At 44.7% G+C, this 27,546-nt stretch overlaps 1 protein-coding gene across 2 annotated transcripts in view; it reads left to right on the top strand.

Annotated features, from left to right (window-relative positions):
• DNAH1 (dynein axonemal heavy chain 1) overlaps positions 1-27,546 on the top strand; it is a 168,267-nt gene that overhangs the window by 27,689 nt on the left and 113,032 nt on the right. For both annotated transcript variants that reach the window (XM_029052729.2, XM_029052730.2), the window contains exons 6-16: positions 2,127-2,288; positions 3,057-3,309; positions 8,015-8,172; positions 9,438-9,649; positions 12,489-12,787; positions 14,489-14,639; positions 17,924-18,117; positions 21,477-21,702; positions 22,756-22,875; positions 25,086-25,168; positions 27,351-27,492. In XM_029052729.2, the coding sequence (XP_028908562.1) occupies positions 2,127-2,288; positions 3,057-3,309; positions 8,015-8,172; positions 9,438-9,649; positions 12,489-12,787; positions 14,489-14,639; positions 17,924-18,117; positions 21,477-21,702; positions 22,756-22,875; positions 25,086-25,168; positions 27,351-27,492 (2,000 nt within the window). The remainder of the gene's footprint in view (positions 1-2,126; positions 2,289-3,056; positions 3,310-8,014; positions 8,173-9,437; positions 9,650-12,488; positions 12,788-14,488; positions 14,640-17,923; positions 18,118-21,476; positions 21,703-22,755; positions 22,876-25,085; positions 25,169-27,350; positions 27,493-27,546) is intronic.

Below are 27,546 nucleotides of genomic sequence, written 5' to 3'. Positions count from 1 at the left end.
AAGCTTGAATAGTAGAGGGTAAATGAACTTTGTAGTTAATTTATACCTAGATTATACTTATACCTACAAGAGCTATCTTCCTGAGAAAGGGTAACAATCGATTAATGAATCAATCATATGTACTGAGGGCTTACTGTATGCAGACCACTATGCTAAGCTTTTGGGAGAGTACAGTAGAGTAAATAAAATGAGATCCCTGCCCTCAAGGAGCTAATGGTATAGTCAGGGGACAATCTAGTAGCAACCAGGGACAGCAGGATTGGGAAAATTTCCAGATCTGTTCCAGGTGTATTTCCTGTGGTCCGGTTTTCGACCTGCAGGGCAAATTGAGGGAAAACTGATCCGTACTACTACTACTAGTAGTAATAAATAATGAGGATACTTGTATCATTTGTTAAACGTGTACCATGTTCCAAGCACTGTTCTAAACACTGGGGTAGATACAACGTAATCGGTTGGATTATGGGGCTCTCAGTCTAAATAGGAGGGAGAACAGGTGGTAGTAGTTGCAGTCATAGTAGTAATAATGGAATTTTTTGAACACCCACTGTGCAGATTTCTTGGGAAAGTACACAAGAACCACAAGACACATAACCTGCCCACAAGGAGCTTATATCTTATTAGAGACAGAAATAGAATATTAAAATGGAACTATTCTTCTTCCCTCCCGACTGTCCCCTCCCCCTAACTTTCCCATTTTAGTCGATGACACCACCATCCTCCCTGTTCCAGAAGCTCACAGTGTCGGTGTCATCCTTGACTCCTTGCTATCCTTCAACTTTCATATCTGCCAAATCTTGCCACGTCTCCCTACTTCTTCTTAGTGAAAAGAGCACGGGCTTGGGAGTCAGAGGTCGTGGATTCTAATCCCAGCTCCGCCACTTGTCAGCTGTGTGACTTTGGGCAAGTCACTTCACTTCTCTGTGCCTCAGTTACCTCATCTGTAAAATGGGGATTAAGACTGGGAGCCCCATGTGGGACAAACTGATTACCTTGTATCTACCCCAGTGCTTAGAACAGTGCTTGGCACATAGTAAGTGCTTAACAAATACCAACATTATTAACCCTTCCTCTCCTCCCAAACTGCTACCCTCCTGGTCCAAACTTCTGTCATGTCATGGCTAGGTTATGACATTGGCCTCCTTACTGGTCTCTCTGTCTGCAGCCTCTCCCTCCTCCATTACTGATGTCTGAGTCCTTTTAGGCCCCACTGGGGCAGGGCAGGTGGGGAGTGGCACTCCAGAATGGCACAGAGGGTGATGGGGGTTCCTGGTGACATTGCTTGGTGGTCCAGTGGGGTGGAATCAATCAATCATTGATACTTATTGAGCATTTATCGTGTGCAGAGCACCATACTAGGCACTTGGGAGAGTACAATGTAACAGCATTGGGAGACATAATCCCTGCCCACAAGGGGCTTCTAGTCCACAGGGAAGGTTCAGGGCGTATACTGCAGATTTCCCCCCACTCTATAAACAACCTTAAAAACACTAGGTCAACAAGACGGCACAGAGACAGTGTTCTGAAAGAGAAATGTTGACAGTGTTTTTGTTTCCAACGTATGCAAAAACAGAGAGTTAAATATGACTAAATGTCCAGTGAACAACAGGTAGGCTTCTGTGGGCTCACTAATACAGAACAGAGAAAGAGCCTCAGTTGGATGCCTTCTCTTCCTTATTTCAAAAGTGCTGGCTCATATTGCATTTTCTTCCACCCCTAAGGAAAGGAAACTCGAAGATCGAATGGGACCCCAAACTGCCTCAGCCTGCCATCTCCCAGAGCTGTCCCTGCGGGGAGCCCCAAGAAGTCTTTTCTATTCTTTCCATGATCTTGGCAGAGTTGAAAACAGTTCTTAAATTGGACAGAAGGTTCCCGCTGTCCTGAATGGCAGCAGCGGCTCTCTGGGGACCTGTCGTGCACAACACCCTGGTGCCAGCCAATGCCTCTAGTCTGTAAGCTCATTGTGGGCAGGGGTGTGTGTCTGTTTATTGTTGTATTGTGCTCTCCTAAGCGCTTAGTACAGTGCTCCGCACAATCAATACGTTTGAATGATTGAATGAATGAACGTCTCAGCAGTACTGATCCGACGCCCTTTGTTTGTTTGTTTTTTTTCTCTCTTGCATTAGAGGATCCATACAGCAATGAAGTGACCTATCTGTGGTTCAATGTTGGAGTTCTGGATTATGACAAGGAAGAGAAGTTGTACTTAGTCCATAAGATGAAAGAGAGAGAAAGGGTGCGAGATGAAGAGGGGCAAATCATACTGAATGGAGGAATCACTCCAGCAGGTAACTGCTGATTGCATAGGAAGGAGAGCACCTATATTCTTTCTGTCACACTTACCATACCCTCTCTGGGGTCCCATAACCCCCAGATTGCTGGATTTGGTTTTTCCAGAAACTCCTGATGCCTCTCCAAGTATTAGTGAAGGAATTTCAATCAATCAATCAATTGAATTAATTGAGCACTTCCTGAATGTAGAGCAGTCTACGAAAGCTTGGGAGAGTACAGTATAGCAGAGTCAGTAGACACGTCCCCTGCCCACAGTGAGCTAATAGTCTAGAGAGAAGAATTCCTCTGGGCTTTCCTGCCATCGCTCACTGGTATTTATTGAGCACTTAGTGTGTGCAGAGCACTGTGCTAAGTGTTTGGGAGAATACAACAAAGTTGGTAGACACGTTCCCTGCCCACCAGGAGTTACAGTCTAGAGGGAGAGACTGACATTCAAATACATTACGCATTTGTACATAGGGGCTGTGGTACTGAGGGTGGGCTAAATATCAAATGTTTAAAGAGTACAGATCCAAGTGCAAGATATGGCTCTCAGCCTTATTCCCCCCTCACTCGCCATTTCCAGTCAATCAGTGGATCAGTGGTATTTACTGAGCACTTAGTGTGTGCAGAACATTGTACTCAGCGCTTGGGAGAGTACCATATGACCAATTTGGGAGACAACCTCCCTGCCCACAACGAGCTTACAACCTGGAGGACGCTACTACTCGCAGGCAGTCCTTCCCAAAGTGGGGTGGTTTTCACGTCTGGTCCTGTGTTCCCAGGCCGAGTCCCTCTTCTGCCCTGTCAGTACTGGGTGCCCCGGATCCAGCTGCTGTTCTGTGCAGAGGACCCCCGTGTGTTTGCTCAGCGCGTGATCTCGGCCAGCTCCCTTCGCGACGAAACGGAGGAACTCTTACGGTACAACCTGTACGTGGACTGCATGCCCATTGTGGGCCTGAGGGTCATTGAAGAGGAGAGCTTAGACAAAATAAAATACTGGGCAATGAACACTCCAAGGTTGCAAAGAGGAGCCAGGTGAGTAACCCTGTTTCTCCTTTCCCATCAGGCACAGAGACCGGTTCTGGAAAGTCCTGGATCCCCACTGGGTCTAAAGTCAGTGTCGTCGCAGCGTGTGTCCGCCTGGTACGGAGTGTAGTCAGATTAAGTGCCCCCCCTTTCTGGGGCCAACATTTAGAAGAGCATCAGCTGCGTTGACTAAATGCCCTTTCAGCCAGCAGGATGCTCTCTAGCAGTCTAATGGAATGGAAAAGAGTGGATTTGATTGGGTTGAGTGGCCTGGAGAACGAGATGATTGTGAGGACGGGCTCGGCTTGATTAAAGGGTCAGCTAGTCAAGTCTCTTTTTCTGAAAAATGCCGTAACCTGAAAAACATTTCCTGGAAGTGACACAGGTTGTTTACTCCCTGTCCCTGCAATTTAGAATTATTGCATCCTTCATATTCCCAGCCTTAGCCTAGATAATGGAAATCTGGCCCGAAAACCCCGCAGTTTTGCTCAGCCCTCTTCTCTTTCCTCTCCCACCCACCCAATTCCTATGTGCTTGTGCTCTCTGGGCAGTGTCATCAGCACAGAGAGATTGTCATTTCGGTCGATATCACTTTGCAGCAAGCAGAGGTGAGCATTGGGCAAACCCAGCATGTCAACTGGGGGAAAACGAGAGGGAGAACAGGGACAGGTTTTGGGTAGCTGTGTGGCCAAATTTGGAGAACAAAGAGTTTTTAACATGCAGAAAAACTGACATCAAATCTCACTCTTCTATTTTAGTCCCTCTCTCCAGTTTCCATCACCAGCTCTGCCATCCGTAGCCACTTCCATTGCCACTGAACTTCTGTGATAAATTGAAGGCCATGTTGAAGTCACCAAACTCATTTACCCATGTGCCCTGTTGAGGATTGTACCACACGCTACAACCATTTGCTCACTCATTCACTACCTCTGTCAAAGTGCTCTGCACAAAGTAGGAGCTTCACAAATACTTGATTCATTGGTTCATTCATTTATGTATGCGTTCATTTATATTGAGGGTCCATTCAACTGCGCCCTCACTATAGATGGTAATATAGTTGTCCTTTATGCTCAAAGAAGACAAAACTGGTAGTGAAGCTCATCTCTGAGTACATGTGCAGCTGAAAAGGCCAATGTGATCCAGGCTATAGTTTTGTTCTAGATGCAGTGGGGAATTACAAAGGAGAAAACAAGGCACAGGCCCTGTCCTTAAGGAGTTAACAATCTAGTGGAAGAAAGAGGATTAATATATGCAGATAATGGTCACAAGACAGGAAATGTCAGGTTGTGAAAGGGTGGGGATAGGCTGCAACTCCAGAACTGTTGACTTGACCCAAGTCCCCTTTCCTCATCCTGTCTTTCTCCACCCTAAACAAGATAGAAGTCTTCAACCAATGAGTGTAGGAAGGGTCTTAGGAGATAGAAGAGAGAAGCAGCGGGCTTAGTGGTAGGATCACGGGTTTGGGAGTCAGAGGATGTGGGTTCTAATCTCGTCTCTGCCACCTGTCTGCTATGCGACCTTGGGCAAGCCACTTCTCTGTGGCTTCTCTGTGCCTCAGTAACCTCATCTGGAAAATGGGGATTAAGACTGTGAGCCCCACATGGGGCAACCTGATTACCTTGTATCTACTCCAGCACTTAGAACAGTGCTTGGCATGTACTAAGCGCTTAACAAATACCATAATTATTATTATTATTATTATTATTGTTGTTACTGAACCAGCCCAGGTCCTAGATGTGGAAAAAATCAGAAGGTTCTAGAGTTCAGGGAGGGAAATGAACTCAACCTCTGAGGAACATTGACAGGCTGCCTACACATACCATACATTTGGACAAGAATGTTAAAAAATGCACACACATGCCTACACAAACATACACACACAAATACATGCAGAGGAATGGACCTACATATACAGGGACTAGGGAGAAACACAGAGGCATACATAGTTACAGAGTCAGAGACAAACATAAATGGAAATGCTGAAGAATATACATCATGATTCCCGAGAGAAGCAGAAACACAGAAGCAGGGAGAGACACATAGAGTGACACGGACAAACAAAAAAGAACCCAGGTCCTCTGACTCCCAGGCTGGGGCTCTTTCCACTAGGCCATGCTGCTTCTCAGTACTCAGTACTGTGTGCCTTGCACACTGCAAGCATTCAATAAATACCATAGATCAATTACAAGAGTCCTGGAGGGGAGCTGGTGTGATTGGAATTCTCCGAGCCAGGTGAGGTAGTTTTGGGGAAATGGTAAGTAGAGGGGGCTGGAAGAAATGAGGGCAAATGAGAAAAGTGGAAGTCCAGAGTACAGCGAGCTTTTAACTCTATTTAATAGTAATAGTGGTTTTAGCAGCAGAAGCAGCATTTATTTAGCACCCACTTGATCTGATGCACTGCCCTGGGCACTTGGGAAAAACTGAATGCCAAGTGACACATCCCCTGCCCACAGTGACCATACATTCTAAAGGGGAAGACAGACAAAAATATTTGCAGCTCTTTGATTTGATGAGCAACTGTGGAAAATACTGTGTGTTTAACGTATATTTATATATATATGTATATATATATATACACACATATATATATACATATATATATATACATACACACTTGTGTGTGTATGTGTGTTTGTGGAGGGAGAGAGAGGAGAGAGTTGTCCTTCGTCTTAGACTAGTGATGGTGAATTCACCTATGAGTGCAGGTGTGGCTGAAAAAGCCAATGCAGGATCCACAGTCCTGACCACATTGGGCCCACAAAAAGGTCATCCCTTATGTTGATACGTTTAATGTTTGCAACACCTGGAAGTTTTCTCTTTTGCCTCCTTGTCACTCATTCCTTATGAAGCTTTTGCTCAAACGGAGCTGCTCCGTTCTTGATTGCAGGGTGTCATGCAGGTCCATCCCAGCAATTCACTTCCAGCTCTCAGCTGGGGATGAATGCTTTGTCTGAGTCTTTGTTCTACTGCATCCTTAAAATGTTTCCTCTGCCCACCTTGTTTTTTGGTTTCCCAGTTTCTGCTCTCCAGATAACAGTTGTTGGGTACCCTGCTGTGGCTCATTCTTCTCACAGTGTAGCTGTGTTTAGGCCAATGCAGCTTTGGTGCTTGGGGACTGACTGCATTCCAGAACTTCGTTGTTCATGATTTTGCCTTGATATTTGATATTGAACATGGCCCGTAAATGACCCTGATGGAACTGTTCAAGGCTAAGCCCCCTTTTCCTTAGCTCCCCAAGCCCTCCGCTTTGCAACTCGCTCCCTTTGTTCTACCCCCCCCCCCACCACCCCACTGCACTTATGTAGATATGTATATATCTCGTGGCTCAGTGGAAAGAGCCCAGACTTGGGAATCAGAGGTCATGGGTTCGAGTTCTGCCTCTGCCACTTGTCAGCTGTGTGACTGTAGGCAAGTCACTTAACTTCTCTGTGCCTCAGTTACCTCATCTGTAAAATGGGGATTAACTGTGAGCCTCATGTGGGACAACCTGATTACCCTGTGTCTACACCAGTGCTTAGAACAGTGCTCTGCACATAGTAAGGGCTTAACAAATACCAACATTATTATTATTATTATTTTTATTTATATTGAAGCCTGTTTACTTGTTTTACTTGTTTTGATGTCTGTCTCCCCCTTTCTAGACTGTAAGCCCGGCGTGGGCAGAGATTGTCTCTCTTTATTGCTGAATTGTACTTTCCAAGCACTTGGTACAATGCTCTGCACACAGTAAGTGCTCAATAAATGCGATTGAATGAATGAATGAATGAAAGGAGACAGAAAGGAGACCATCCCTGACTAAGCCCTCATTTCCTTTTCTCCCTCTCCCTTCTGCGTTGCCCCAACTCGCTCCCTTCATTCACCACCTCCACCCCTGCAGCACTTACGTACAGATCAGTATTTGATTTACTTATATTAATGCCTGTCTCCCCCTCTAGACTGGAAGATCACTGTGGGCAGGGAATGTGTCTGTCATTATGTTGTGTTGTACTCTGCACACAGTAAAAACTTGATAAATATGATTGATTCACTGAAGTGACATGATCAATGCTTGGGGAAGGTCTTACTGTGTGCGTAGGAGAAGAGAGAGACTGGACCTGGCAGACAAGCAAGGAGGCCATTGCAATAATAGAAAGACCAAATGGAAAAACAAGCTGAGTGAGTCCAAGTCAGAGGCATAGAAATTCTACAGCAGTAGCTAAGGTAATGGAGACAGGATCTGTGAGACAGAAAAGGTCAAAGCAGTGATCTATCATGTCTCTAGGCTCATGAAGCAATTTAATTTTAATAATTATGGTAATGATTACAGTATTTGTTAAGTGCTTACTGTGTGTCAAGCACTGTTCTAAGTACTGGGGTAGATACAAGTTAATCAGATCAGACACAGTCTCTGTCCCACGCAGCATTCACGGTCTAAGTAGGAGGGGGAACAGATATTGAATCCCCATTTTACAGTTGAGGAAACTGAGGCGCAGAGAAGTTAAGTGACTTGCCCAAGGTCACACAGCAGGCAAGTGTGGAGCCAGGATTAGAATCCAGGTCCTTGGACTTCCAGGCCCATTCTCTTTCCCTTGTGCCACACTGTTTCTCACATTTTCATCCCAATTGCTTATCCCCTACTAAAGAATCAACGGGAGTACATGCTGAGTAGCTGGGCAAGAGGAAAGTACAGAAAGCTGATTGTACCTCTCTATTTCTTTTTTCTTGGCTGCAACAGAACTGAGAACCACTTAAGCCTCCTGAGCGAAGAAGTGGGCATGGACTACGAACGGACCATGAACAGGATCACTTTTGACCAAATCATCACTTCCAACCCTCTGAAATACAATTTCATTTCTGTGCCCAAGCAAAAGAAGATGCGGGTGCCTGACAATGGTATGGGATCCAGTAAGAACAGTCACTTTCTGTCCAGAATCTATTTGTCTGTGTGTCTCTGGTGTCCCATCACCCCATGGTTCCAGAAGACATTGAAATGATTTATTATTCATTCCTCAAAACACTCTCCTATGAGGTAGATTGATATTACTGGCCTCATTTCACAGAAATGGTCACAGAGCAGGGAAAGGTGACTTGCTCAGACTTACCAGTGAGATGGCAGTGATGGTTTGGGCCCCATATCCACCAACTCACTCATTAAGTGATTCACTTGCATCTACCCCCGCACTTAGAACAGTGCCCTGCACACATTAAGCACTCACCAAATACGATTGACTGATTGATTGTCTCTCTTCCTCTCACCAGCCTCTAAGAGGCCCACGGGTAGTTGAGAAGAATCAATTTATTTTGCAGGAATAGTTGACATAGCCAACCTTGAGTGGTGCAGGTAGAGCCTCCTTGGTTTATCCGAGAAGCAAGATTTTCTTCTGTGCTTACAAAACAGTACTGGAGAAAAATTCCCCTTTATAAGCAATGCCAACCAACTGTATCTTGTTCCCTTTAAATCTTCAGCATTTCTAAAGATAGACATGAACTGGGGCAATCGCCTTGGTCCACAACTCTTTTGGGAGTTGAACTGTGGCCTGGGCCTGCATGCAGCATCTAGATGGTTGTTCATTAAAACTGTGAAAAGGCACCAGCTTTGAGGAGATTCCAGTTAAGGAAGGAATAATAATCGGTAGGCGCCAACCCTCTGGGAATCTGCTGGCGAAATAACTGGAGGCTGACTATAGCGTCCAGAACTCAAACCTCTCCAAATTACATTTTTAAAAATTGTATTTGTTAAATACTTCCTATGTGCTGCGCACTGTACTAAGCATTGGGGTAGATACAAGATAATCAAGTTGGACACAGTCCAGGTCCCATATGGGGCTCAGAGTTGTAATTCCCATTTTATAGATGAGGTAACTGAGGCACAGACAAGTTAAGTGACCTGCCCAAGTTCACACAGCAGACAAGTGGCAGAGCAGGGATCAGAACCCAGGTCATCAGACTCCCAGACCCGTGCTCTTTCCATTAGGCTGTGCTGCTTTTCCAATGTTACACCTAACATTCTTTCTCCTTTTGGTATAAGGAACATTTGAACTTGGGGATTGAAGGGTCAGGTCATTCTCTGGATGAATGATACTTCTGGGCTCTTTCAAGAAGATCACCCCAACCTACCCCCTTCTGTTGATAGTGAAATGCACCTCTTCTTCTGCCAGGGCTCGTCCCCGTTCCAAAGTATTCATACCTAGATCAGAGGGAAGCTTTCACCTTCGTGTCTCTCCTCACCCGGCCAGAGGTCATCTCAGCCCTGAACAAGGTGTGGGTCGAAAGCAACAAAGTGGCTGCCATGTGCCTGTTTCATGCCACCTTGAGTAAATGTGGGCGACTAGAGGAGTTTGAACAGATGCAGACTCAGACCTTTTCTCAGGTAAGAGGGTCAGAGCGGGGAGGCTAGCAATCAGGAAAAAAGAGGTAGAAGGAGGGAAAATAGGAATTTAACAAATAAATTGGAAAGTATACTGGACTTTGTACAGTAGTTTCTGTTTTGGCAGAGGACTTTTTATAATAGTAGTCGTAGTATTTATTAAGTGTTCACTGGGTGCAGATCAATGTACTAAGCACTGGGAAAGAATGCACAGGGAAAACTGAAGGGGCTCACAGTCTAAGAGTAACCATGGCATTATCCTCAACTGGTCTCTCTCATTCAAGCCATGTATTTAATGTCACCAAATCCTGTCAGTTTTACCTTCACATTTCCAGAATCCATCCTTTCAAAACAACAGAAATAGCAGACACCTTCCCTGCCAATGATACGCTTACAGTCTAGAGGGGGAGACAGTCATTCATGTAAATAAATAATTCGTAATATATCATTTAAAAATATGTACATAAGTGCTGTGGGGTTGGGTGTGGGGAAAATATCAAATGTCTGAAGGTCACAGATCCAAGCGCATAGACGATGCTGAAGGGAGAGCAAACCGAGAGAAAGAGGGCTTAATTGGGGTAGGCCTCTTGGAGGAGGAGGGACGTTAGGAACTTATCATATCCCGCCTTGACTACTGAGTCAGCCTCCTCGCTGACCTCCCTGCCTTCTACCTCTCCCCACTCCAGTCCATACTTCACTCTGCTGTTCAGATAATTTTCTAAAAATAGATGCAATCCATGTCTCCCCACTCCTCAAGATTCTCCAGTGGTTGTCCAACCATCTCCGCATCAAACAGAAATTCCTTACCGTACGCTTTAAAGCACTAAAGCAGCTCTCCCCCTCCTACCTTACTTCCCTGATTTCTTACTACAACTCAACCCTCACACTTTGACCTCTAATGCCAACCTATTCCCCAGACGTCCATCTCAATCGTCTCACCGTTGACCCCTTGCCCATGTCCTCCCTCTGGCCTGGAATTCCATCCTCCCCTTTCATATATAACAGACCACCACTCTCCCTGCCTTCAAAGCTTTACTAAAATTACACCTCTTCCAAGAGGCTTCCCTCAACATAAGCCCTCAATTCCCCTTCTCCTTTTCCCTTCTGCATTGCCTATACTCTTGAATCTGTAGCTTTTAAGCACTTGATATTCACCCCTCTCTCAGCCCCACAGCACTGACGAACATATCCATAATCTCTTTATATTAATGCCTGTTTCCACTTCTAGACTGAAAGCTCCCTGTGGGCAGGGAACTTGTCTTCTAACTCTTTTGCATTGTACTCTCCCAAGGGCTTAGTACAGTGTTCTACACAGAGAAAGCACTCAATATATACCACTGACTGACTGACATTGTCTGACAGTAGCCTCCACAGACTTCCTGAGGTTCTACGTTTTGTGGAGGCCTCATGCTGAGGCTGCTTCTGTCTTTTCTGCTGGGATGGTGCCAGGTGGAATGGGATGGAGGCTTCAGGATGACGCCGGGGTGAGTGGGAGAATCTGTTGGGTGGGAGATGAGTAGCAAAAATGAATCTACTCAACCTAATTCTTTAGTATAAAATAAGTCTGTGAAAGAACTGCCCACTGATTGAATTTTTATTTACCCTGAATATATTTCCACATTCCATTTGGACTTTCAGGTTCCCTTCTTCCCTAATGTTTATTTCCTTGGGTTCTCCTATCTTGTCCAGAGAATAATGAGACATGACCAAGGTTTTATTTGTTTAGTTGGTCTCAGCACCTTTTTAAGATGAGCTAAACAAAGGTCTGGAAGAAAAAAAATCAATACTTTTCTTCATTTGGATCTGCTGGCCTTGCACCTATACTGACTAGAGAAAACAAACTCCCCCTTCCTTTGTCTTCCTTTCCTCTATCCTCATCTTGGACATTTCAAGTCCTATGATGCTGAGTGGTATTTGTGGAGAGCATCTTCAGTGAGTTAGAGAAGCTCAGCAAGTGAATAAAATGTGAATCATCTCTCTTCTGACTTTCATCAGTAGAAAGATCAGTCAGTCAATTGTATTTATGGAGCGCAATAAATACAATTGCAGAGCACTGTACTAAGCACTTGGGAGAGTACAATATAACAATAAACAGACACATTCCTTGCCCACAGTGAGCTTAATAAAGATGTCAAGAATATACATATTCTTGACTCATCTTTATATTAAGAAATGTTCATCTTTCATAAATATAGGAACTATGAATTCCTTCTTTGAAAGGTCAGGGATCAAGTTTACTTACTCCACTGTACTCTCCCAAGTACATAGTACAGTGCTCTGCCCACAGTAAACACTCAGTAAATATGATTGAATGATTGATCTTGGACATTTTAAGTCCTAAGATGCTAAGCGATGTTGGTGGAGAGGATCTTCAGTGAGTTAGAGAAAGTCAGCAAATGAGTGAAATGTGAGGCACATCTCTTCCGACTTTCAGTAATAGAAAGATGATATTTTCTTAATAAAGGTGAGTCAAGAATATATATATATATAGAGAGAGAGAGAGAGAGTCCATATATAGAGAGACTATAAATTCCTTCTTTGAAAGGACAGGAATTGTGTCTGCTTACTTTATTGTGCTCTCCCAAGTGCTTAGTACAGTGTTCTGCACTCAGAAAACACTAAATAAATTGATTTATTGATAAATTGGCTGACAGTCAATCATATTTACTGAGCACTTTCTGTGTACAAATCACTGTACTAAGCACTTGGGAGAGTATGATACAACACTAAGCAGACACATTCCCTGAAGCTGGGTGGTTGGGAGTATCTTCACAAGGGACAACTACTGGAAAATGACTAGGCTCTGAGGGGATGACTGTTTGCTGTCCATTCCTTTGTCTAGGTGCAGCTGTACCTCAGGGAGACTTGGATCAGCAATCTTAAAATGGCAGTAAGAAGCAGCCTAAGGGATATGAGCAAAGGCTGGTACAACCTGCGGGAAGCCAACTGGGAAATATACCAGATGTCTAAACTGCACAAGCTGATGGAGCTCATCAAGTACAACCTACAGAGCTCCTTACGCTTCCTGGTCAAGGACTCGTTAGTTAGTTTCTCCCAGCTCATCCTGGATGCCTGCTATAGTGTCCTGCATTGCACAGAAGATATGAAATGGGATGGGGACCTCATTGACGGCCCATACAAGTAAGGAGAGAGGATAGAGCATGGGAACGCAGATGATCAATAAGTTCTATGTGATGGGGGAGGGAATGAATTCTTGGATGGGGAAATGGATACTGGGAATGGATATGTCACATCCTCAAACATTTGCTGTACAGTCCTCTTTCTGTACAGAAAGAAGACTGTGTGTGTGTGTGTGAGTGAGAGAGAGAGAGAGAGAGGGAAAGGCAGAGAGAGAGAGAAATGAAAAGGAAAGACAACAACTTAATCTTTTAAAAACAGATTTGAGATTTCTTGGGATAAATTTTTCATGCCCTGATAGACTAAGAGCTATGAAGCACAACACTCTGTTTTGACACCTCACTGAGAAGCCAGTTTAAGTTGAAAGTTCTTTGAGTGTTGACATTACATGGGTCCTGATTTTCTCATGGAACACCAAATGAGGAGAGTTTTGAACATCCTGGTGCCATACAAAGACAGGGGGATCTCTACCTTATAAAGCAGTAAAGCATTTCCATGGAACTCTGGGGCATCCCACTTGTGAAATACTTTCGATGCACATTGAATTGATGCTACCATGACAACACTCTTCAAAGGTGCTTTCTAATCAATTAATTAACAGTTATCACATGGTCATTTATAGTTCCTGACAGAGACACAAGCCCTTTTTTAATAAGGTGTCTATTCTCAGGGCTTCTGTTCTTCTGGGGCAGGGTAAAGGAGATTTTACTCAGGGGTTTAAAGTGCTGAAGACTACATTTTAGACAGTTCCTGATAATCCAGCACCCCAACTTGGAGAAAGGGGAAAGAACCCACGGTGTATGAGCAACCTGCAAGTGTCACCTCAGTGTCATGCCCCAATTCCTTGACAATGGAACTGGATACAAGGTTACAGGGCCTGTCATTTTCCTAGTGGCTAAAAATGCCACTGGCTGGTTGTAAAAGAAACACAGACATTGTGCTAGGCTTTTTGAAAGTTAAAAGCTACTGAATTCAGGCTGCTAGCGTAGATCATATTAATTTCCTGATTCAGTGAATTTTTGACAGTTTGGGGTTATCTTTAATGAAAAGAGCAAGAAAACACTCAATGTTTGGGGGCTTAAAATCCAAACAGCAGAAGAAAATCTTCAGTTGAGTTGGTTGGTTTTTAACTCCAGTCTGCTTTTATTATTTTTTTTTAAAAGTAACAGAATCTCAAGGACCCCAACTATCCCCTCTGTAACTTATCACTTGGCCCACTTGTATTGTGGGTATCACCAGCAGGACTGGTTTCAGAGATTTGACTGTCTTGAGGCGGAAAAATAATTAACTGCCCTTCCAACTCCATTTGACATCATGTGCAACATTGTGCGGAAGAGCATTTCTCTGTCACTGCCATCACCGCTCCATCCCTGCCCCTGCAGTTGTCCCTCGGCCAGGTGCCCTGGGCAAGCTCAGCTCTGAGAACTTGATGGATGCCTCACTGATGGCTCATCTTTGGGATGGCCAGTAACATCCCTATCTTTGACGGGGATCACCCAGCCACCACCTTTGAGAAGGGCAGTACGGCTTCCATATTTATGAGGGGCCAGGTGTCCACCATTCTGTGAGAGACTGCAGTTTCTCCTTTGCTGTGCGGTCCCCTGAAGTGGTTGCTTGTCTCGCTTACCATTTGAAGTTGGCCCTGGCCCTCCAATTGATTCACCTCTCAACTCTAATTCCAGACTAAACATGTTACCTTTGCAGGCCACTGAAGAACCCTCTCTTTTTAGTGGATCTGATTCTGGACAACACCGGTGTTCATTATAGTACCCCTCTTGAAAACTTTGAGACTGTGGTGGTTTCACTGTTTGACAAGGGTATCCTAGCCACCTACTGTGTGCCACAGCTGGAGAAGGTAGGACCCTGGAGAACCACCAGTACCAAAAAAGACTCAATTAGACCCTCATACATATGTCATGTCATATGGTCCCCAGCTATCAGCTATCCTTGGTGAATGACCACTGACTAATTCTCTGTTTGCACTGACTTTTGAACTTTTACCCTGATCCCCAATTTTGCTGGGAGGGGATGGCATTCCAGAATTTAAGCCCCTAATTTCCTTTCTTATCTCTTGGGGAAGGACCAGAGGCTGTGGGAAGAGTATGGGTGTGATATATTGTTATAATGTAATCTCCCAAGAGATTACAGTACAGTGTTCTGCACAAGAAAGTGCTCAGTAAATGCAAATGACTGACTGACTGACTAAATGGATAGAGCACAGAACTGAGAGTCAGGAGACCAGGGTTCTAAATCCCCCTCCACCACTTGCTTGTTGGGCCACCTTAGGCAAGTCAATTAATTCTCTTTCCTCAATTTCCTTATCTGTCAAATGGGGATGGAATATCTGTTCTCCTTTCCCTTTAGCCTGTGAGTCCCACGTGGCCCAGGGACTGGGTCTGATCTGATTGTGTCGCATCTACCCCAGTGCCAATCACATAGCAAGTGCTTAACAAATACCACAATTAAAATGATCCTTCCCAAATCCCAGGAGTTCCTGAACAAGCTAGAAGGATTACCCAGCTTATTCTGATTCCTGGCAATGTAACTCCAGTGAATGTGAGGGGTCATTTGGCTCAGGAGCTTGCATTTTATTTTATTATGGCATTTGTTAAACACTGTAAGCACGTTATGGACAGGGAACGTGTCTGCTAATTTTGTTATAGGGTACTCTCCCAAGTGCTTAGTACAGTGCTCTGCACCTAGGAAGTGCTCAATAAATACAACTGAATGACTGACTTATGATGTGTCCAGCTCTGTTCTGAACACTGGGGTAGATAAAAGCTAATTAGGTCAGACACAGTCCCTGCCCCACCTGAGGCTCAGAGTCTAAGTAGGAGGGAGAATGGGCATTGAATCCCTATTTTTACAGTTGAGGAAACCGAGGCACAGGGAACAAGGTCACACAGCAAGCAAGAGGCAGAGCCGGAATTAGAACCCAGGTCCTTTGACTCCCAGGCCCATTCTCTATCCACATAAACCCCCAGGGCGGTCCCCAGACTAGGATTTGAACTCTGATTCCTGTTTGCACTTGTGCTGGCAGAAAGCCAGACAGGCTCAGATTCAGGATTTTCCAGCAGGGAAGAGTCATGGCATACCAGCTTTATTTTAGACAGTTTAACAAAAGCACCTTATTGTGAGGGGGAGTATGTTTGCTTTGATTAAATCTGATAGTTCTAATGCCAGAATTGGAGGGGATGGTCAGTTCTTTTTTTTCTGGGTTTGTTTTTTTTCTTTAAATTCCTCTTTTAAGGTGGTAGCTAAAGCTTCCTTCACACATTCCACCCTTGGTTATTTACTATTCCACTTCATGACTTTGGCATGTAGAATCCACTATGGTCAGAGTTTGGCATTTCACTGATAGAGACTACTTGTCCCTAGGTGCCCAATGGCACCTATGTATAGTATTGCTGTATAAGATAAGTTTTTTAAAAGCCATTTTATTTTGTGGAAATGAGGCTTTTCTCAAAATAGTAACCTAAGCAATTGTACTTAAGCACTTTGGAAGCTGAAGCTCCTCATTCCCTTCTCCCTCCCTTATCTTTCTCTCCTCTGGGTGGAACCCAAATTAGAAAGGACTGGAAAGAGACCAAAAACAAGATCTGTATTTTTTTATTTTGCCTTTTCCTTGTTTGTCTGAACCTCTGGCTCTCTCACCTATATCCCTTTATCTGTCTCTCTCTTTCTATTTTTATGTGGCTATCTCTGGTGTATCAACTCGTGATGCTCCAAATCAAGTCTCCAGCTGTTTTCTGCCCTGACCCTGTAAATATTTGGAGTTTTAAAAAACTATATAGGATGTCAGTTACATTAAGTAAAAAGGGAAAGGGAAAGAGGGTTGAGAGCAGGGTAATTTACAAATAGAAGACTAGTGACAGACACAGAGAGGTGTGGGGAAAAGTGAGTGGAGTTTTGAGTTAGTTTTCTATTTTGTAGCACATTTGAGGAGAAATTATCTTAAATTCAAGGAGGCCTTGGTTTGGAAGCAATATTGTATATGTACAGGTTTCCTTGATCAGGATCGAAAGATATTTGGAACTGTCCAGTTTCCTATTACAGGAGGTGAAATTCTAAAAGTTTGAGGAAAATAAAGAAAAGGGCCATTCTAAGCTTATTTCAAGCAGACTGTGCTCTGAGAATAGCTTTGTGTTATTCAAAACTGTATACTGTGTTGCCAAAATGGTAGGCAGGAAATGGAGCACGGAAAGCTCTCTCCCCCTTCCTCTTTCTCCCATCCCCTTTCTCTTTCTCCCTCTCCCTTTTTTTCTCTCTTTCTTTGTATCTCTCCTCTCTTTTAGATTCATATTTATGGCCCTGTCAAATGGAAATTTATCCCACCCTCTCCATCACTTTAATTAAGGTGGCTTGGTTTGGCCATAGAATCCCCCTCCCTCTTCAAATCCAACAGACAACCCACCTTCAGAGTCTTATTCAAAGCACTTCTCCAGGAAGCCTTCCCCGACTAAGCCCTCATTTCATCTCCTCACACTCCCTACTCTGTTGCCCTTGCACTTGGATTTGCATCCTTTATTCACCCGTCTCTCAACCCTACAGCACGTACGTTCAGGCCTGTAATTTATTTATTTATATTAATAGCCATCTCCCTCTCAAACAATCAACTGTATTCATTGACTGCTTACTGTGTGCAGAGCACTGTTCCAAGTTCTTGGGAAAGTATAACAGAGTTGGTAGATGTGTTCCCTGCCCACCCCCTGACCCTCCACCTAGATTTCTTTCAAGGGGTGTTCTTCCTGATTCTCGCCTGACTATTCTCTTTCAACAGTGTCTGTTTCTGGCAGCGAGAGTGACATAGCGACACTCAGGCCCAGATGCTGCTCTTTGGTGTGTGATACAGCGTGGCCTAATGGGAAGAGCACGGGCCTGAGAGTCAAACGACCTGGGTTCTAGTCCTGACTCCCCACTTGTCTGCTGTGTGCCCTTGGACAAGTCACTTAACCTTCCGGGGCTTCAATTCCCTCATCTGCAAGATGGGAATTCAATACCTGTTCTCCCTCCTCCTTAGACTTGAGCCCCATGGGGGACCTGATTATCTTGTATCTACTCAAGTGCTTAGTACAGTGTTGAACCAATACCACAATTATTATTGTTGTGATTGTGCCATCTTCTTTCCCTCTGGGTTAGTTTGTAATGGAGGATATGTTAATCAGTGACACCCTGCTACTGGAGTCTGTGAGTCTGAGTGAGTCATCTGTGGAGGAGCTGCGCAGTATGATCTCTAACGCCGTCAGCAAGTCCACATTTCCCCTCATAGCCTACGCCAAGGAGTATGAGAAATACTTGGAACTGAACAACAATGATATAGCCGTCTTTCTCAAGTAGGTAGTGTTAATGGGGGCCGTGCCCATTTTCTTGCGGGAGAATGTGTCTTTTTCCATGGGTGCTTATGTAGATATGTACAGAACTGAATGTGAATGTACACCTGGGTACAGTGCTGGGATTCCCAGGCTATATGGGATCTATATTGATTCAAGAAAAAATGGGCTTTGCTAAATCAGATTAGGTGATTTTTCTTTCAGTCTGGTAGCATGCCTCTGGCAATGCTGCTTCCAAAGCGGACTGACTCCTTCGCCTGGATAATTTCCTAACAAATTGTGCAAGGCTGAAGGTGAAATGAGGGAAAGAAATTCCTCCCTGCCTCTATGTTGATTCCTTTCAATCCATGAGTTTAGATTGCTCTGTGTTTTCACTGCCTTTTTATGTGAATTATCATAGGTTACCGTTCTGTGGTGTGAAATCCAATAGGCTTGTGTATTGTGAATGTAGGCTGGTATCAGCAAGCCTCAAGAAGCTATGGCAACAAGGCATCTCCTTGGCTTCACACTATGGGATGACTGGGACTGGGGATAAAAATTTTAGCCTTATGATGGATCCGTTTCTCTATCCATGGAGAGTTAGAGAGAGGAAGTGGACTTCTGACCTAGAAAGAGAGGCAGCATGGCCCAGTGGAATGAGCATGGCCCTGGGAGTCAGAAGACCTGGTTCCTAATCCCAGCTCCACCACTTGTCTGTGGTGTGACCTTGGGCAAGTCATTTTACTTCTCTGCACCTCAGGTACCTCATCTGTAAAATGGGGATTAAGACTCGGAGCCCCATGTGGGACATGGACTGTGTCCAACTTGATTATCTTGTATCTATACCAGCTCTTAGTATGGTCTCTGGCACGTAGTAAGTACCATAAAAAAAAAGAATGGATTCTTATTTGAAATAGTAATAGAAATAATGGGAATTCAGCATGTTACAAGACTAGATGGTATTAAAAATTCTCATATCCAGACTCCAATCAGATTATCCAGAAAACACATTTATGCTGATTATCTCTGGACATCTATGCTTGCCCAGTAGATCTGCTTCAGTATGGCACATCTGAAAGTACATGAAATGCCTGTATTGGTAATAAGTGACCTTTAAGTGTTGATGAGAACAAAAAGCTGGTGGAGTACTGGACTTTTCTCCAAAGTTCAGCAGATACTGTAGTACATAGCTCTTCCTTTCCAAATTAAGAGCTCAGTTCTCCAAGGGCTCAAATTTATTACACAGACAATCCATGGTATTTATTAGGGACTGCTGTGTACAGAGCGCTAGAAGTAGAATCCAACAGCATTGGTAGAAACTACCCCTGCCCACAAGGAGCTTGCGGTCTACATAATGCACTAAGTGGCCCCCTGCTACTTAACCTTCTACCAGGCTCTGAAAAATTGAGCTCAAAATAAATATATGAGTAATTCCCACAGCGTTTATGTACACGTCCTCTAGACTGTAAGCTCATCCCTCAGACTGTAAGCTCACTGCACTGCACTGTACTAAGTGCTTGGGAAGTACAATTTGGCAACAGATAGAGACAATCCCTACCCAACAGTGGGCTCACAGTCTAGAAGGGGGAGACAGAAACAAAACAAAATAAGTAGACAGGCATTAGTAGCATCAATAGAAATATAGAATTATAGATATATGCACCTCATTAATAAAATAAAAAGAAAAATATGTACACATATACACAAGTGCTGTGGGGCGGGGAGGGGGTAGAGCAGAGGGAGGAAGTACGGGCGATGGGGAGGGGAGGAGGAACAAATGAGAAAGGGGGCTCAGTCTGGGAAGGCCTCCTGGAGGAGGTGAGCTTTCAGTAGGGCTTTGAAGGGGGGAAGTGTGCTATTTTGGCGGATGTGAGGAGGGAGGTTATTGCAGACCAGAGGTAGGATGTGGGCCAGAGTTGACGGCGGGACAGGCGAGAACGAGGCACATTGAGGAGGGTAGCACCAGAATGTGTAATATTGTTATAGTGTGCTCTCCCAAATGCTTAGCACAGTGCTCTGCACACAGTAAATGCTCAGTAAGTATGATTGATTGATAACACATATCCTTATACCCTATTGCTTAATGCCTGTTTCCCCAGCTAAATTGTAAAATCTCTGAGGTCAGGAATCATCTGTACCTACTCTGATTTACTCTCTCAAGTGCTCAGTATAGTGCTCTGCACACAGTAAGTGCTCAGTTAAATATCATTGATTTATTGATTGAAGTAATTAAATATTGTTCTATCAATAGTGTGTTCCAGCCCCTAAATGTGGTTCATAATCATCTTATTTATAATGACTTAGAAATGATGCTCCAATAATATTTATGGCATGTCTACTGTGAGCAGTACACTGTCAAAGGTGATCCAGATTGTAACCGTATGCAAATAAAAAGAGAAACATTCAATTATCCAAAACATACACTATCCAACCTGGTCTCTCTAATTAATTCTGAACAATAGAATTTGTACTGTATTGGCTCCATCTGAAGTAGTATTTGTTTCCTTGTTTAAAATATCATCTGATGCAAGTTTCATTCAACTCAGCTGGAAGTTTACCTGTGCCTGCACATCAATCAATCAATCTAATTTACTGAGCACTTACTGTGTGCAGAGCACTGTACTAAACTAAGTGTTTGGGAGAGTACAATGCAACAGAGTTGGTAGACACCTTCTCTGCCCACAAGGAATTCACAGTCAATCAATCAGTAGTATTTATTGAGCAATTACTGAGTTCAGAGCACTGTACTAAGCTCTTAGGAGAGTACAATACAACAGATTTTATAATAATAATGGTATTTGTTAAGAACTTACTATGTGCCAGGCATAATTTGTTCACAGTTTAGAGGGGGAGACAGACATTTAAGTAGATTACAGATTAGGAAAATAGGAGAGAATAACCATATGTACATAAGTGCTGGATGAGAGAATATCAAGGGTTTAAGGGGTACAGATCCAGGTCTATAGGCAACATGCAAGAGGGGGGCCAATAGGGGAAAATAAGGAATTAGGAAAGGCCCCTTGGAGGAGATGTGATCATTAGGAGGGCTTTAAAGGTGGGGACGGTGGTGGTCTGTCAAATATAAAGGAGAAGAGAGTTCCAGGCCAGAGGGAGGACATGAGCAAAGGGTCAGCAGCAAGACAGATGGGATCGAGGCTAAGTAAGTAGGTTGGTATTAGTGCGGGTTGGGTTGTAGTAGGAGATGAGTGAGATAAAGTAGGAGGAGACAAACTGTGTGCTTTAAAGCCACTGGTATGGAGTTTCTGATGCAGAGAAGGCTGGACAACTAATGGCAGTGTTTGCCCCTACATACATACATTTCTTTTGTCTGTGCATATTCATGTATAAGCCCCAGCCCCTCCTGTGATTATCTTTGTGCTCAGAGACTACCAAGAAAATTGCCCTTCTGCCCGGGAAGTGAGGAAATTGGTCAATAGCTACCAAAGCAAAAGGAGGATCCTTGATAACGATTTGCCAAATTCCATCATCATTGGTCCTTTCTGCATCAACGTGGAAGATGTGAAGACCCACCTCTCCCAAAAGTGTCAGACGATGGCCATGTCCCTGTTAGATATATTGTCAAGGAACCTGCACGAAGAAGTGGAAAATGTGAGGATCCCAATAACCCTCTTTCAGAATTTTGGTGATGAGGAACATCTCTTAAGTCTTGCCAGGTGCTTGGAAGAAGGTGATAGTGAGAAACAAAATCATGAAGGAATGTTAAGTTACATTGGAATTAGGGGAGATAAGGAGGCCAGAGGGCATCTCAAGAAGTTTGGGCAGGACTTAAACAATTTTAGACCATTTATCTTGATTTCAAAAGTCTTTAGAAAGGAAAGGTCATAACCTGAAAGGCTAACTAACCAAATCCTAGCATAAAAAACTATTCAACCATTTAGAATCCTCAGTAGCTCCACTCCATTTTCTAGTTGGCATTTTCAGGGTTTCGAAGTCTAGGTGCGAGTTTACAGTTTTGCATTCCTCAAGGGGTGGGTGAATTGAGGCCTCAGACCATGTGACAGGTTAATAACTGGAGAGAGGAAGAATGGAGGGGATTCACTAGGGCCCGATGACCTAGTTGAGGAATGGAATCCTGGGGAGACATAGCTGGCCTCCTAGCCTTAGTGGAAACACCACTATCATTGGCCATTTTAATTTGAGGGATGAGTGTTGGGTATCCCTTGAACAGGTTGGGAAGTCTTGGGGTGGGGGTGGGAGGTGTCACTTAAGAAAGCTCCCTGCTGTGGGACTCGGCATTCAGAGACCCAGAGCTGTTTCATATACTGGGAAAACTGGGCGTTTGCTCAGAGAGACCCTCACAGCCATCAGGGGCACCCATTAGTACTGACTCAAACTCAGGGCCCATTAACACTGACTCAGACACAAACACAGACACACACACATAAACAAACACTTTCTCACCATTTTTACATTCTCTGATCTGCCCACACCCTTGAGAGGGCCCCCAAAGTGCTGCTTGCTCTGAGGAGAGCAGAAAGAGGGCCAACTCTGGATTGGGAGCCCTCTGACCTCCACTGACCATGGTGCATCAGAGACTTAAACAGACTTAAAGTACTCTGCTAGATTAAAGAGTAAAGAGAGAAGATTGAGATTTGCCCCCTTCTGCCTCTTTCTTCAAATATGGTCTGTCCTCTCTGGCAGATTTGTACTGAGTTCAGGACCATCAGCAGGAAGGTTTACGAGAAACCAAATAGCATCGAAGAACTGTCTGAGATCCGGGATTGGATGAAGGGTAACCCTGAGAGGCTGCATTTTCTCGAGGTAAGCTATAGACCTTCTGACATGAAGAGTGGAGATACCCTATATAGTGTTTTGCCCAGCTCCTTACACCTAAGGACTCTTAATAAATGTGAGTAGCTATGGTGTGGAAGTCCAGCGGGGGAGGGGGTGGGGGGGGGAAAGGTGGAGAAAAGAGAATGCCCAGCAATGAGCTTTGGTAATTCTATTTTTCCTATTTTGAGTCTATTGGAGCTCCAGGATTTCCCACTAGAACCAGTGGTTAATAATAATTATGGTATTTATTAAGTATTTGCTTTGTTTCAAGCCCTGCACTAAGCACTGGGGTAGATACAAGTTACAGGCTGGATACAGTCCCTATCCCACCAGGGGCTCCCACTCTAAGTAGGAGGGAGGAGACCATAATCCCCATTTTACAGACAAGGAAACTGAGGCACATAGAAGTGAAGTGACTTGCCCAAGGTCACACAGCAGATGAGTGGTGGAGTCAAGATTAGAACCCAGGTCCTCTGACTCCCAAGCCTGTGTTTTACTAGGCCACTCTTTTTACTCATAGGCCTGGGAATCAGAGGACCTGGGCTCTAATCCCAGCTCTGCCACTTGTATCCTCCAATTCTCTCCTTGAGCCCCTCCAATCTGGCTTCCACCCTTTTCACTCCACAGAAACTGCCTTCTCAAAGGTCACCAGTAATGTCCTTCTTGCCAAATCCAATGACTTCTATTCCACCCTAATCCTTCTCGACCCCTCAGCTGCCTTCAACACTGTTGATCACCCCGTTCTCCTGGAAATGTCCAACCTTGGCTTCCCTGATACTGTCCTCTCCTGGTTCTCCTACTATCTCTCTGGCCACTCATTCTCAAGCTGTTTTGCAGGCTCCTCCTCTGTCTCCCACCCCATAAATGTGGGAGTCCCTTAAGGCTCACTTCTGGGTCCCCTTCTATCCTCCATCTATACCCGCTCTCTTGGAGAACTCATTCATTCCCATGGCTTCAATTCCCATCTCTATGAGGATGATTCCAAAATCTCCATCTCCATCCCTGATCTTTCTCCTTCTCTGCAGTCTTGCATTTCCTTCTGCCTTTAGGATATCTCCACATGGATGTCCTGCCGACACCTCAAGCTTATCATATCCAAAACAGAACTCCTTATGTTCCCTCCCAAACCCTGTCCTCTCCCTGACTTTCCTATCACTGTAGAGCATTGCACCATCCACCCTGTCTCACAAGCTTGTAACCTTGGCATTTTCCCGACTCATCTCCCTCATTCAACCCACATATTCAATCAGTCACCAAATCCTTTTGGTTCAACCTTCACCCATCACTAAAATCTGCCCTTTCCTCTGCATCCAAACTGCTACCACATTAATCCAAGCCTTTATCCATTCCTGCCTTGATTATTGCATCAGCTTCCTTGTTGACCTCCCGGTCTCCCGTCTCTCTCTACTCCAGTCCATACTTCACTCTGCTGTCCGGATAATTTTTCTGCAAAAACATTCAGTCCATGTTCCCCACTCCTCAAGGACCTTCAGTGGTTGCCCATCCAGCTCCCCATCAAACAGAAACTCCTTAGCATTGGCTTTAAGGTACTCGATCACCTTACCCCTTCTTATCTTATTCCCGTTTTCCTACTACAACCCAGCCTGAACACTTGGCTCCTCTAGTGCCAACCTACTCACTCCACCTCGATCTCATCTAACTCACCCCCAACCTCTCGTCCATGTCCTGCCTCTGTCCTGGAACACCTTCCCTCTTCATACCTGGCAAGCAATCACTCTCCCCACCTTCAAAGCTTTATTGAAGGCACATCTCCTCCAATCTACAGCATGCAGGCTGGCTTGGAGGCAGTTAGAAAATGTCATGGGTGGAATTACTTACACTTTCATCACCCTTCCCCCCAGCTCTCCCGCCCCAGCTCTACTCTTCACTGAGAAATGTGTAGCCTTCAACAGTCTTGCCAGATTGGTAAGGCACCCTCAGGAGGAAATCACTGTTCACCCCTGTTTTCGAACACATCTAAACATCTTCTCTCACTTGGCTCTGTACCCCTGTCTCTATGGCAGCATTTTCTATCCCTGAGCTGGGGCAAGCCCCACTTTGAGGACCACTGTAAGAAGCCTCTTTCCCCCTCCGACATTATCCGATGAATCTATAAAGATTTCTCTTTGCAGAAATTGTGACAGAAGTCTTAACACATTTTGTTTTCACTGGAGACCATATCTTGCCTGTCATTGCAGGAACGGATTGCCAGAGTCATGGCAGACTATGATGTCCTAGAGGAATTCTTTTACAACCTCTCCACCGAGGAGTTCAATGAAAAGTGAGTGGCCACTCCATCCATCCAAGCCAGACTGTCCTTTTTATTAGGAGAAGTTTTGTTGGGCAGACCACAGTGATTGCTGGGTGCATTGGATTAAGCCCAAACCACAGCCCTTTTAAAAGCTGTGTTCTGCCGAGTTAGGTGTATTTATACTGCCACCTTGTGTGGAGTGGGCTTGTGTTAGTAGAGATTGCCTCCCCCTGTGTCCCCACCCTTCTCCCCTTCCCCCTGCAGATCCAGGAAGTCTGGGGTACTTTAAATCCCAAATACACACAATCGTGTAATTTGAAACGTTTCTTCACTCACCCCGCTGTCTTCACCCTCCTCAAAGCTCTTTAAGCGTTTGTCTTCATGACTTCCCTGCATTCCCCTCCTTGTGTACTGTAACAACCCCAAACCTGTTTCCCATCCTTGCTGGGCTGGTTCTTTCTCATAATAATTATAATAATGTTGGTATTTGTTAAGCGCTTACTACGTGCAGAGCACTGTTCTAAGCGCTGGGGTAGATACAGGGGAATGAGGTTGTCCCACGTGAGGCTCACAGTCTTCATCCCCATTTTACAGATGAGGGAGCTGAGGCACAGAGAAGTGAAGTGATGCCCACAGTCACACAGCTGACAAGGGGCAGAGTCGGGATTCGAACCCAAGACCTCTGATTCCCAAGCCTGGGCTCTTTCCACTGAGCCACGCTGCTTCTCTAACCGAACCTCTCCTGCATATCTGTGTTTTTTCACCTTGTCCCACTGCGGCTGCCCTGCCTGCCACTGGGACCCCCCCCCCCCCCTTCACCTCCCAAAAGCTGTGAGGTTGGAACAGGACTGTGAAGTCTGTGGTTCCCTCCCCAACTTGCCCTTGGCCCCCAACCAGTTCTGCCTTTCTCTGTTGCTGCCTGGCTATGTGGCTCCAGCAGGCCCCTCTAATGCTCATTTCTTTTGGTTTAGTGTACACCACCACCTTCAGTGGATTGGGCTTGCTTCGCCTCATGAGAGACTGCTGTCACACCCCTCACCCCCCCACCCTCCCCTCTTCCGGGTACAGAGGGCTTTTCCTTTCAGCCAAATGGGGAGGCTATGCAAATATGAGAGAAAGACATGAGAGCCCTCATGACTGGGGCTGGCGGAAAGAGGTGAAAACATGCTCGGGTCTGAGAAGAAAGTCTGTATGAGTTTCTCTTCCTGCTCTTGTCTCTTCTTGTCTCTTTCCTAGTTCTCCTTAAATTTTTACCCTCAGTCCTTGTCCTCGTCTTGATTTTTTTTCTTTCACATAAAATGAGGAGAGGACTTTCCCTATCTTTATTTATTATTGTATTTGTTAAGCTCTTACCATTATTATTATTATTTTTATTAAAGTGCTTACTTAGTGTCATGCCCTATTCTAAGCCCTGGGTTAGGTTCAAGTTAATCAGGATGGAGACAGTCCCTGTCCCATGTGGGGCTCACAGGTTAAGTAGGAGAGAATAGACATTGAATCCCTATTTTACAGATGAGGAAACTGAGGTGCAGGGAAGTTAAGTGACTCAACCAAGGTCGACCATCAGACAAGTGACAGAGCTGGGATTAGAACCTAGGTCCTCTGGCTTCCAGGCCCATGCTCTTCACGCTAGACAATACTGCTTCCTTTTCCTCCATTCTCCTTTCCCAACCCCTTCCTCAAGAGAACAGCCATCTTTCGACTAGGTAAATGGAATAGAGTTTTCAAGTAGAAGAGTAGGAACAAAGAGAAGCCTGAAACTTGGATTTAGAATTGAGAAAGGCTGAGGATCAGGAAGGGTATCTCAGGAGCTTTGCTCTTGTTTTGGGCCTTTAAGGGTATTAGAAGAGAAAACCTCTAAAGCACTGGATTAAGAATCAGGAAACCTGGACTCTAGTCCTGGTTTGGCCACTGACCCGCTCTATGATAATGGGTAATGCAACTCTCAGTGCCTCACTTTTCTTCTCTCTAAAATCCCTACCTCACAGTGGTGACGTAAGGGCCGATAGAGGCACTTTAGAAAGAACACAGTTGAGATATCATTATTATTATTATAGCGCTCCTCTTATTTTTTAAATTCTACTCTCCTCCACCTTTCCATGCCAGATTCTCCCTGGGGTTCTGGGAGATCTGAATCCTGATTTCCTTTTCACAAAGTCATTGGACACTGAATTATGACTCACTTTTCCTCACTCCCTCCTTCTGTACTCAGGTGGACTGCCAGTTACTGGCCCTCGAAGATTTACACCCAGATAGGTCTGGTTCAGCAGCAGCATCTTGAGGACGAAAAGAAGTTCCACAGAATTCAAGTCATGGATCAGAACAACTTTCAGGAAAAATTGGACACTCTGCAGGTACTGCTCCCTTCCTGGGCCTGAAGAACCCTGTCCAGTCCAGCACCCCTCTCC

Source organism: Ornithorhynchus anatinus, chromosome X2 (genome assembly GCF_004115215.2).
Source record: "Ornithorhynchus anatinus isolate Pmale09 chromosome X2, mOrnAna1.pri.v4, whole genome shotgun sequence".
NCBI classification, from domain to species: domain Eukaryota; kingdom Metazoa; phylum Chordata; class Mammalia; order Monotremata; family Ornithorhynchidae; genus Ornithorhynchus; species Ornithorhynchus anatinus.
Note: the sequence above shows the minus strand (reverse complement) of the source record. Positions and strands in the feature narration are given on the sequence as shown.